The 12,160-nt window shown below is 54.0% G+C and overlaps 1 protein-coding gene across 1 annotated transcript in view; it reads right to left on the reverse strand.

The window, feature by feature from the left end:
- The window catches only part of PRKCD (protein kinase C delta), a 29,646-nt gene that overhangs the window by 4,659 nt on the left and 12,827 nt on the right, over positions 1-12,160 (reverse strand). The window contains exons 3-15 of the mRNA XM_015593661.2: positions 8,455-8,577; positions 7,125-7,324; positions 5,705-5,765; positions 5,374-5,536; positions 5,244-5,275; positions 4,037-4,122; positions 3,652-3,781; positions 2,866-2,966; positions 2,131-2,227; positions 1,812-1,909; positions 1,285-1,458; positions 947-1,038; positions 256-326 (exon numbers count right to left, since the gene is read on the reverse strand). Of these exons, the coding sequence (XP_015449147.1) occupies positions 256-326; positions 947-1,038; positions 1,285-1,458; positions 1,812-1,909; positions 2,131-2,227; positions 2,866-2,966; positions 3,652-3,781; positions 4,037-4,122; positions 5,244-5,275; positions 5,374-5,536; positions 5,705-5,765; positions 7,125-7,324; positions 8,455-8,569 (1,420 nt within the window). The 5' untranslated portion in view covers positions 8,570-8,577. The remainder of the gene's footprint in view (positions 1-255; positions 327-946; positions 1,039-1,284; positions 1,459-1,811; positions 1,910-2,130; positions 2,228-2,865; positions 2,967-3,651; positions 3,782-4,036; positions 4,123-5,243; positions 5,276-5,373; positions 5,537-5,704; positions 5,766-7,124; positions 7,325-8,454; positions 8,578-12,160) is intronic.

The raw sequence follows: 12,160 nt of genomic DNA on the forward strand, positions 1-12,160 counted from the left end.
TCATTGCTGCGCTCCCGACAATGTCTCTGAGTACGGGCAGTGAGTTCTCAGCCCCTGGAGCCGTGCCAGCCTCAGCTGAGGGGCCAAAGGAATTCTAGCAATGGAGTAGGAGGTTTAAGCAAATACCCAACTAAAGACTAACTCCAAGTGGAGATGGGGCCATAGCTGGGCTGGGGCCCCACTCAGAGAATTTCAGAGGATAGGATGGGGTTAGAGCTTCCCCTCCTAAAAGCTCCCCAAACCCCAACTCTCAACCTCCGCACCTGTAAATGATCCCTTTGTCGTGTAGAAACTGTAGTCCACAGACTATCTCAGCCGCATAAAACCTGGATATGAGAGAGAGAAAGTGTTCTGGAATTTCTGCCAATCAGTCCTTGCTTTTCCTTGGTCCCTCATCCCCACCCCCAGGGGCAGGAAATGCTGCAAATAACTCCACGGACAACCTGGGCTGAGATCAAGTACACCTTGTATCAGGCAACACAGCAGGGGGTGGGGTGGGGTGTGTGTGTGTGTGTGTGTGTGCACGGCTGGCAGCCAGGGCAGAAAAAATTATGAAGGAAAACCTCCAAATAAGACAATTTTATGTCATAAGAGTGTATGCATTTCTATTCATGTACATATTTATGAACATATATACACACATGCATACACACAGTTTTGGGGGTGCGTGCTAGTCCGGAGGTCACACACTAGGGTCCTGAGTTGTGCAAGATCACCACCTGCCTTGGCTGAAGCCCAAGGAAGGAACAGGACTCAACATGTCTGTGCTGTGCTCCCAGCCAGAGCTCACCCACTGCCCAGGTTTCCCATACAGTGGGGGCGGCCCTGGCTACCCCAAATCCCTCCAACCCCAGATCTAGCCCAGGCTTGCTTCTCCAAGAAGAAGGAAGAAGCAATGAGAGGCAGGCCAGCAGAAGTCTCTTCCGCCCGCAGGGCCCTCACGTACATGGCACGGTATAGCTCGAAGCGGCCTTTGTCCTGGATGTGGTACATCAGGTCCCCCCCGTTGAGGAACTCCATCACGAAGAACAGGTGATCCTGGGGTGGGGAGGGTGCAGAGGCACAGAAATGGGTGGGAGGCTCCCTCATTGAGGGCCACGGAAGTGGTGGACAACTCTACCCTGGGGGATGTATTGAGAGGAGACACAGCCCTGTGCTGAGGACAAGGACACAGTGCTGAGGACAAGGACACAGCGCTGCTTCAAGTGGTCTGAGTAGGAGACACGGCCCTGCCCTGAGGGGGGCTGTAGCTCCAGGGACACTGACAGAGAGAGGGTCAAGCACCTTGGTCTGGAAGGTGCAGAAGAGGTGGGTGAGAAAGGGATTCTCCCAGGCGAGCGCCAGCACCCGCTTCTCCACCATGGTGCACTCCACATCATCGTCGATCAGAACTACGTCCTTCTTGAGGGCCTTGACAGCGAAGAACTCCTTTTTGCCCTTCAGCTCTGCAAGCAGCACCTGAAGGGTGGATGGCAGTGCTAAGCAGGAAAGGCCTGGGCCAAAGGCCAGGGCAGCACAGCCAGGAAGAAGCCAGGGAGGGTGGAAAACAGATGCCTCCGGGCTGCTAGGCCCAGGTCCCTTGGGCCACCCCAGAGCCATGTGGCACCTCACCTTCCCGAAGCTGCCTTTGCCCAGGACCTTGTGGAAGATGAAGTTCTCAATGTTGCACCTGGTGCTGCCCTCCCAGATCTTGCCATAGGTACCGTTGTCTCTACACAATCAGGAAGAAGCCAGGGAGGGTGGGAAACAGATGCCTCTGGGCTGCTAGGCCCAGGTCCCTTGGGCCACCCCAGAGCCATGTGGCACCTCACCTTCCCGAAGCTGCCTTTGCCCAGGACCTTGTGGAAGATGAAGTTCTCAATGTTGCACCTGGTGCTGCCCTCCCAGATCTTGCCATAGGTACCGTTGTCTGCTGGAGAAACAACACTTCAGACCCAGTTCTCCACTGGCTGAGTCCCTCGCCTGGGGCCCAGGGATGGGGTGGGGTAAGGGGCCTCAGAGAGGAAGGGGCTCATCCCTCATGGTGGTATGTCCTCTCAGGCCTCACTTGACTGAGAAGAGAGGCTAGGTCTCAACCTGGACCACAGTGGGGAGTGGGGGCTTTCCTGGGGGGAATGGGCCCAGCTTTACCTGGGACATCATCTCCAGAGACTCCCGGCTTTTTTTCGAAATTCTGGTAGATCCCAAAAGGCTCTGCAGGTTCCGTCTCTGACTTCCGGACGGATCTCTGGAGGGAGGGGTTCGGGTTGGGGGTCCAGGCAGTTGGTCACACCATGGTTAGAACTCCCAGCCCAGAGGGAGGACCCCAACCAGCCATAATTCCACCCTTGATACCAAAGAGGGACAGCAGGGGCAGAGCCTGGGGCCCCCAGACAGTGCATAGACACATACACACGCACATGTACTCGCACACGTGCGCACGCACACACACCCTCCCTTCCAGCAGCACAGGGATGCCTCAGTGCTTTGGAAGGCAGTGGTTACAACAAAAGTTTTGTAAATTAGACACCACCTTCCCAATCACTTAGGCGATAGATTTTTGTTTGTGTTGTCTTCACTCGTGGTTGATTCTAGAATTGTACCTTAACGTTTTGTGGCAATCCTCAACCCCCCAGCCCCACCCAATACATACACAAAACATATACACACAAAGGCTTTTCATTCAAAGTGTTGCAACCTTGCAGCCCCCAAGTTTACCCTCAAGTAAAGTACTTGAATAACTTGAGTTCTACTTCTTGAACTGGATCTTCCAAAAGTGGGATCTTGGGTACAAAGCCCCCGCTGTTTTTCCCTGGGAGTGGGTGTGAGCCCTGACTACCCCCAACCTCATCACCATCTGTCCTGGATTCCCACGGCGATGCCCACCTGGCTGACTTGGTTCAATGCCTCGGCCAAGAGCTTCTGGTTGATGCCGCAGAGGTTAGCAACCTTCTTCTGGCACTTGTGATGCACGTTCATGCCACAGTCTGGGGTGAGAGAGAAGCAAGGCCATCAGGGCCCCACCCCAAGCAGGGCAACCAACAGACTCCAAGAGAACTGTCTCCCTTGCCCCAGGCCCAGCCAGGACAGGGAGGAGAGAGCATGGAGGAGAGAGCAGAAGAAAGGCTTTTGTGGGGGTCTGCTGGGTGTCCTGTCTTTAGAAAAAATGTATCTGAAGCCATCAAAAGCACTTAAAATCTTTCATTATTTAAAGAAGAAAAAGAAAAATCAGAAGCTATGAGACCTAATTCTGAACCCTTCAAAGAATGCGTGGGATGACCTAGACAAGTCCCTTTTTCTCCAGGGGTCTCTTGTTTCTCCTCTAGCAGTAAAGCTGGGGTTGGGGAGAGGGTCCATGAGGCATATTTGGGGAGCACCTGCTTGTGTGTAGCAGTGACTCTGGGTCCTACTCTACTCTTACCCCTATTTTACACTTGAGAATGCAGAGATCAGAGGGGTGGGGCCTCTTGTCCAGTGGTCATACAGCAGCTAAATGGTAGAGCTAGTCGGGCCAGTGGGAAGGTGTTGCCCAGGCCACACCATGTGCAATCCTTCAGCAAGGGGGCAAAGGCAGCATCAGTTAGGTGGAGTTTATGAGGTCCAGGTAAGTAGGCACAGCTGGGAGCCCCTCCACAACCTCCACCCCAGCCTGCAGAGCTAGATGGCACACACCTTCACACTTTAATCCCTGTTTCACCAGTCCCCAGAGCAGGCTGCCACAGTGGTCACAGAAGGTAGGGCTCATGTAGTTGTAAACCTTGAACCGGTGAGGCATGTCGATGTTGAAACGTTCTTTCTGGAACTGGGGTGAGGGGGTCACAGGTCAAGGGTCACATGTCAGCTCTAGCCCCTTCCCCAACTCCTAGCTCTCCCCCAACCTCATGCATAGTGAGATACCAACAGGGCTCCACCAGGGATGGGGAAACCCGGAGGTCCAAGGAAAAACCAAGAAAAACGGAGGAAGGGTGAGCCCCACAGGGAACGGGGAAGAAACAGCCCAAATCCCTCCCACGTGGCCAAGCCCCCCCAAATCCCCAGGGCCCTGCCCCAGCCTCACTATGGTGTCCCGGCTGTTGGTCGCAGTGCCGGTGCACCGGCCGATGATCTTGTCGATGCATTTCTTATGGATGGCAGCGTTGCATTCTTGAGGAGGCACAGGCCCAGGAGGGGGATGGGAAGGCACCAGGAAGAGCAGAGTCTGTGAGCTGGCTCAGTCCAGCCCCCTACACAAAGCCACCGTTCTCCCAACTGCCCACACCCTCACCCCACAGAGGCCTCAGGCCCAGAGCTTGATTTTTCTTTCCTCTGGCCAGCCCTTGAAGGAGGGGCCTGAGAAAGGCAGGGCAGAGAGGACAGGCCCATGGATCTGAGATTAGAAAAGGCTCAAGGAGTCCTGGGCGGAGGCGGGGGTAGGATGGGGCAGAAGTGAGGGGAGTGAGGTATTGCAGTGAGAGAAGTGGGGGCAGGGGAGCCCCCTTTCCCTTTACTATGCCACAGGACATAAGCTTCTAAGCTCTCATGCACATGCACACAGACAGTTGCACCCTAGCTCAGACACCTGAACACACATACACAGCATGTTTAATAATGACAAGTTTTCTTATGTAGAATGCTTAACATGTGCTAGCTACATTTAAAATACATATTTTATCCCATTTGATCTCCATAATGACTATTATCTCTATTTTATAGATGAGGAAACTGAGGCACAGAAAGGTTAAGTAACTTTGTCTAAGGCCCTACAGTTAGGAAGTGGTAGAGCTGGGATTCAAACCCAAGTAGTCTAGCTCCAGAGCTTGTGCTCATAACCGCCGGCCCACAACACCTGGTGCATGCACCCTTGGAGAGAAAGGTGTGCTCGTATGTGTATACCCAGACGCACATGTTATTTCACAGAAGCACATAGGTGTGCCAGTCACGATCTAACAGCCTCTCTTGGGGTAAAGAGCTTTGATGGGCAGCACTGGCTGATCTCTATGTAAATACTCTACTGTGGCCTATTTCAGTCTACCAGTGTGATGTCACTGAATGCCAAGAGTTCAGAGGAGATACACAGAATTGGCTTTCATGAGCCGGAGCAAGCCAGCTCCAGCACTTACTGAATGCAGCTATCGTACGTGGAAAATCCCACACGTGCACATTCAAGGATAGAGAGTTTTAGTACAGACATGCAGTCTCAACACAGGGACCAGGCTCTCCTGTGAACACACACAGGCACTGGCAGGCACACGTATATATACAAACCGGACTGTGGAGATACTTACGCCTGCATTTGTAACCTTGCTTGTTGAGACCCCTGAAAGGCAAATCCCCGGGCAGGGTGAGTGTGAGGAAGTACTAGGTGTACCCGTCCCTACCCCCGCTCCACCCCCAGTGGGCACAGCCAGCCCTTACCAGACAAAATCTTTGCACACAGAACAGAAGGTGGGCTGCCTAAAGAAGGTGGCGATAAACTCGTGGTTCTTGATGTAGTGGATTTTGGCTTGTTTGATGGCTCCACGGCGGATCATTGTTGGAAACTTGGCCTCATCTTCACCCCGAATAGACTGCTTGCAATCTGGGAGCCATGGAGTAGTGAGGTCAGCTGCAGCCCCAGAGGGGCAACACTCCTACAGTCCCTCCCAGGGTGGCCCTGGACAGACTGTCTACAGAGGCTGCTTCTCTAAACCTCTGTCCTGGCTCTGGCCTCTACCAACATCCCCAGCCCAGGTAGGGAGGGTCTTACCTCCATCTTCCAGGAAGTACTGCACGGACATCAACACCTTGGCCTGGGGTTGCAGGTCCAGCTGCAGGGGTGAGGGTGAGGGGAGGGTCAAGGAGGGCGGGCCCAGACTCAGAACCCGCCCCCATGGTTGGCCCCCCTCAAGGCCAAGGAAGTCCTGGCAGCCTAGCAAACACCTGTCTGACCAGTGTGGGCAGGCCCAGCCCCGCCCCTGAGCCACGCCCCCAACCCAAGGGGTATTATTACACTTGGGGAAGTGAAAGGCTCCAGCCCACACCCAGCCTGGCCACATGGCCCAGGAGCAGAGTGAAAAGGGAAACTCCCCACCCTCGAACCCTGCTGTCCCCTTAACAAGGATCTTAGAATGGAGGCCCCTTGCCCCCCTGAACATGCAGAGACACAGACACATGCACACTGACACACTCATGCTGGTTCTCTCTCTCTGTGTCAGGGGTTCTGCATGTCCAGTCTCCTCACACGGAGTGGCTGGTTCTAAGGGCAGGACCCACACCACCCCTAGAACCCAGGCCTGGTGACTGACATTGTCCCTTGGGGTAATAGACAGAGAGCTCAGCACTGGCCGAGGGTCAGTGCAGGCCTGGGTCAACTTCTCTCTTGGCCCAACCCCTTCACCCCTCACTGGAGGCTGACCAGGGTCCCCGATGGTCACAGAGTCTCTTCCAGGGGACGTCTTGGCTGCAGGAGACCAAGATGCTCTGCCAACACTGGCATCCTGTGGTCACGAGCACAGAGTCTTTTCCAGGGGACGTCTTGGCTGCAGGAGACCACATGTAACCCCAAGGGGCAGGAGATGCTCTGCCAACACTGGCATCCTGTGGTCACGAGGGACACATGACAATATGCATGTGCAGAGTCCTAGTTTGGCAGGTAAGTAGCGGGTTATCAGCCTTCCCTTTCTCTCACCCTTCCCATGTTGAAGATCATAACTGATGCTCCCAGATGCTTGCCTGGGCATTCTAAACAGAACTGGGAACAATGGGTGCCTCTGAGAAGGGGGGCTGGAGCCTGGGGTTAGGGTCAAACACATTCTTACATACAGTTTGAAATGTTTTACTATTTGCACATCCTGCCTTTACAAAATTAAAAGGGAAAAAAGTAGTCACAATAATAAGGATGGCTCTCTTTAGCACCTACTCTGTGCCCAGTTCTACAATTAGCCCTTTTAATCCAACTGCTCATTTCATCTGAACGACTGACCCTGCAGTAGAATCTTTTAGCAGCTTCTCCATTTTACAGATCTGGAAACAGGCTCAGAAAAACTAAGGCTTTGATAAACCGTAAAGTCAGAATTCTAATTCAGGCTATGTCGGCTGCAAAGCTGCACCCGGCAGCCATGCTCGCTCACCATACGCGCGAGCGTGCACACACACACACACACAACGGCACTTCGTGCACCCCTCACCCAGAACTCAGCCTTGCCGTTGTTCTTCTTGCAGCGCTCGGCCAGCACTGACACGCCCACCGTCACTTCAGACACTGGCTCCTCCGCTGCCCGCATCAGCACAATCTGGATGACACGGCCCTCGTATATGTGGGCGTCGAATGTGGACTTCCACTCAGGGTACATGGTGGGCTTCTTCTGCACCAGTGTCTTCCCGCGCTCTGCAACAGGGGCCAAGCCAACCAGATCTAGTGAAGGCTCCTCGGTCCCTCCATCCCTGGACTTCCCACAGCCTTCAGCCCTGATAGAATCTGCCTGGCCCTCCCTCCCCTCAAGGGTCTGCCATGGCTCCCTACTGTCCTTGGGGCTGAGTCTCTACTCCTCAGCCTGTACAACTGTGTTCTGCTCACCTCACCGGCCTCATCTCATTCACGTGCTCCAGAACACAGAACTGCTGGCAGCTTCTCTTGGGTGCCCTGCCAGGTCTTAGCTCCAGGCCCTTTCTCCTGCTGCTCCCTCTTCCTGTGACCCTTTACCTCCAGCCCCACTGAGATGTCCCCTTCCCTATGCATTCACTCAGTGAACACATGAAGAGAGCTTTCACATGCCAGCCACATTACTGGAGGCAAGAAACAGCAGAAAGAAAAGTTAAACTGGTGCCTGCCCTCCTAGAGCCTCAGTCCTGGGCAGAGACGTGAACCAGTTCATTCCTCAGGTAAATGTTAAATCATAGCTGTAACGAAATTGAAGTGAGCAAGGCCAGTGGTTCTAGACCCGCCCATGTCAGGGGGCCTGCCCCAGCCTAAGGGTTGGGAAGGCTTCCTAGAGGAAGGGACAGCTCAGCTGAGACCTAAAGGATGATACACGGTTCGCCAGATGAAGGCAGAAACAAGAAGGAAGATATTTGCCTCTTCCAGGAAGATATCCCTAACTCTAGCCTGGGACGGTGCCTACTCTCAGCTTCCCAATCACAAGACTCATTGTCTGGCTCCCCCACCTGACTGTGAGCCCCACAAGGGCAGGGCCAGGTCAGCCTTGGAAAACAGTAGTGTCCTAAGTGCCCAGTACAGGGCCTGGCACAGATAGACGTGTGAAAATTATGGGGTGAAACAACCAATGGGGAGGAGTTGGAAGCCCCAAGCCCCAGTGAGGGCTCCATGCTGCCAGTACTGGACGCCCTATTGGCCTCTGCTGTCCTGCATCCACAGCTGGGCTAGGGAGAGGGATGAGGAAGAATAGGATCTCTCAGAGGTTCTGAGGGAACAGGGCCTGGCCCCTACCAGTGCCACCCTCTGGGCCCCGACTCCCTACCCCACTGGCTGCTGCTACCTCTCCAAGCCTCCAGCTCTACCTGTGCTGAGTGCCTCCTTCATCTTCACGGCACAGAAGGGCTGGCTTGCCTCATCCGTGGCCTGCAGGGAGCCCAGCTCGTAGGAGTTGAAGGCAATGCGCAGGAATGGTGCCATGTTGGGGCCTGTAGTGGGGTTGTGGAGACAGAAGGGGTAAGGCTGGGTAGCAGGGCAGGACCAGCAGGTACAGCCCTGGGAGGTGGTCAGGTATCCGCTCCCCACAGGGCTCTCACAGCATTGAGTCTGGCCCACATGGTGCCTATGATGCACTCGTCCTAGTTGCCAATGTTAAAATTGAGAAGTTTTATATAAGTCTAGATTTGTGGCATCCTTGGTAAAACTAGAAGATGGGACATCAGGCAAGAGCTGGCTGGCACTGCCCCCTTGGACAGGCACTCTTGCCAGTCTACTTTAGGCAGGGACTCCTTTTCACTCTTCTCTAAAACCTACCTGGGCCCTGGAGCCATTTGACTCTGTGACCCCTAGATGTTCATTTGAGGAGTCATTCAATGCCCATTTAATACCCAACTGTGCACACCTACTATATGCCAGGTACCCGGCATGTGCTGGCCAAAATGGGCAGGCCAGTGGCCCCTCCTCCCCACATCCTGCCCCACATAGCCCTTTCTGGTTTTCAAAGACTTTTGCTCCTAACTACTCAAGCAGACAAGCAGGGCCAAGATAACCACCCCCAGTTTTCAGACAGGGAAACTGACACCCTGAGGCCAAGCCAGCCCCTGAAGCTGGGATTCTATTAACGAAGCACTGACTTTGTTTGGGACCGGGGGCCTCTCATCTACGCAGAAGGTTGCCTGCACTTTCAAACAAATTTTTTTTCCAAATATAACACTATTTTAATGTTCAATATAACGCTGAATTTGCTTTTTAAATTACACAGGTTGGCCCCATGCTCCCCCATTCCTCACCGTTCCTCAAATAGAGGGTCACTACAAGAGGTGACCCTGATGGAGGATGCTCACATGTGCAAGCCCACGCTTGCATACTCCTATACACCTACTCAGACACTGGCTCCAGGTCTAGGCCCCAAACAGGACGGCACTCCATAACCCTGGCTGAATGAACATAATGCTCATGTACATACACGTACATATGTACTCATGTTCCATCCTGAACACAATAGACTGGCAGAGAGGCAGACTCAGAGACGCACCCCTACCCACACACAAGTATGTGAGCACATGCAGCAGCCACACTACCCTGGAATGGCTCCCGCGGCTCCTCCACAAGGAAGCCGGAGCAGCAGCTAGACCAGTCTGCTGGGAGCTCCCAGCCCAGATGAGCTCACAGGAAACACTGACCTCAGCCTATACCCGAGCCCAGTAGACTGGCCAGTCCTCTAAGGCCAGCAGCCAGAGTAGAGAGGAGCAACCAGGAGGGGCAGACACCACCATGTCCCCTACCTGGGCCTGGCTCCTATTCAGAGGGAGTGAGAGTGGGTGTGCAAACTAGAGTCTGAACCCAGGTCTCAAAGCCTTCAGCCTGAGCCAAGCCAAGCAGCTGCCATGACCTCTCAGTAATAGGGAGGGAGAGCCAACTGTGGGCTCCCACTGTTTCCAGAACATGCATGAGTGTACGAGTCGATATGTGTGAAGGTACATGTGGGTGTACTGACTGCACAGCTGTGGAGATGTGTGTGCCTTTGTGGACGTGAGTGGGTGGTGCATGGTGGGCACTCAGGCAATGTTGAAGTGAAGAGTGAGCTGCATGGGTCTGGCTGGGAATGGGTGTAGGAGTCTGGATAAGTGTCCCAAACCTCCAAGCAAAAAAGACATCATGCCCCTCCTGCCACCCTGCCTGGCCTGGAGGTCCGAGGTGTGGAACACCCAGGTGAGTGCTCCCTGGGGGTCCACAATGTTCGGCAGCACCTCTGCATAACATATACTTGCCACATATCAGTGTCCACATACCCAGGGCCTGAACCCACCAGATATGGCTCAGCCTCATGCCTCCTCACAAGATAACCTTGAGATCCAGGTGGGGCAATGACAGTCTTTCTGAGTGTATCAGTGGATGAGGGTTGAGTGGGCAGGTGGGCAGAGATGAAACGGTAGTTGCGCCACAGGAGCTTGGCTCCTGGGGAAAGGGGAGAGAGGACAGCCCTGGGCGGCAAAATAATGGTCAAACTGGGTGTAAGACCCTGGTACCAATGTTGCTTTGCCTATGGGGCTCCGTGCAGGGCCCTTGGCTTCTCTGAGTTTCATTCCCCAACTCCCCCCTCCCCCATCTTCCAGATAAAGAGTGGTCCCTTGGTACATTGTCATGATGATGTGTAGGGACAAGACCCAACATCAATCCTCCAGGCCTCAGGGTAGGATCTTTTTAATGCTATCACCCTTTCTTCCTTCCATCTCTCACCTGCGCACTTCCTTTCTCAGTTAAAATACAGTCACATCCCCCATGGCATCCATTCCACCTGCCCATCAGCCTGGGAAGACAGTTCTGATAATTGAGCCCACTTCTCAGATAGGGCAACCAAGTCTCCAAGAGCACAGAGCTGCTCAGCCTGAAGCAGCAGGTGCACCAAACACCTTCTGGCAGCTCCTCTTGCCCAGTGCCTCCCCTTAGGACCTAGCCTAGATAGCCCTCAGACTCCATGATCTCCTCTGCCTCTAGGTGGCCTAGCAGGAGCTGTCCATGGGGACCACTCAAGGGCTAAATGGAGGAGGGGAGAGTAGAGAGTATCAGAGAAGCCCTAGGAAGGTGAGGCAAAGCCCAGCCCGGGGCCCATTAGGCCTGTCCTCCAGCTCTCTGCAGTCACACTCAGGGCAGCTGCTGCTCACAGTTAGCTAGAAGCCACTAGAGGGAAAACCACAACCACAGCAGGCCCCAGCTCCAAACCTGCACAGCCAGCCACAGTACCACAAAGACGGAGACCTCCTGGCACTCCTCAGCAGTAACCCTAGGGTTAGATCACCTAGTCCTAGGACTAAAACTAGATCATGGCTCCAGCCAGGTTCTTCCACTCCCTCCACCCCATTGCACTACCTGGACTCCAGGAGGGAGACAGACTGGGTGAAGATGAACTGGTGAAGAGGTCTTGGACCCCTATACACCAAGACCCCCCTGCACAGTGGAGCCAGAGTCATCCACTTACCTTGTGGAGTGTCTGAACAATGGTGGTGAGGCCGGAGGTAAAGAAATGGCACAAAAGCAAGGTGTACCAACTATTTATAGCCTCATGCAAATAGGCCCACAGGCCCCAGAGGAAGGCCCCTGGCTCAGCCTCATTGCTGTTCTGCAGGGCCATGGGGGTGGCAGGGTTGGACCCCACACAGGGTTCTGTAGGGGCCAGATCCTTGGGGCCAGCTGAGGCCAGCCAGGACTTTCCCAGCCACCTGTGGGCTCCTAGTTTCTGCTCTCCTGCTTCTCCAGCACACAAGGGAGGCAGCCCAATGAAGCAGAGAGCACTGGACTTGGTTGGAGTCAAAGGGTCTGGGTGTGAATCTCAGAGCCCCCATTTATAAGAAGGATCGTCCTTCTCTGAGGCCAACAACATACCAGATTAGGCTTATAATGGCATTAACATACTTTATCTCTGTACAGGTCCAGGAGATGGGTATTTTACTGATGAAGAAACAGATTCAGAAAGGCTAAGTGACTTGCCCAAGACCACACGCCGGTAAGTGACAGAAAGATTTGAATCCAGGCCTGCCTGATATTTCAGCTCACATTTTTTCCAATGTGCCA

The sequence above is a fragment of the Pteropus alecto genome, unplaced genomic scaffold, assembly GCF_000325575.1.
Source record: "Pteropus alecto unplaced genomic scaffold, ASM32557v1 scaffold75, whole genome shotgun sequence".
Classification (NCBI taxonomy): Eukaryota; Metazoa; Chordata; class Mammalia; order Chiroptera; family Pteropodidae; genus Pteropus; species Pteropus alecto.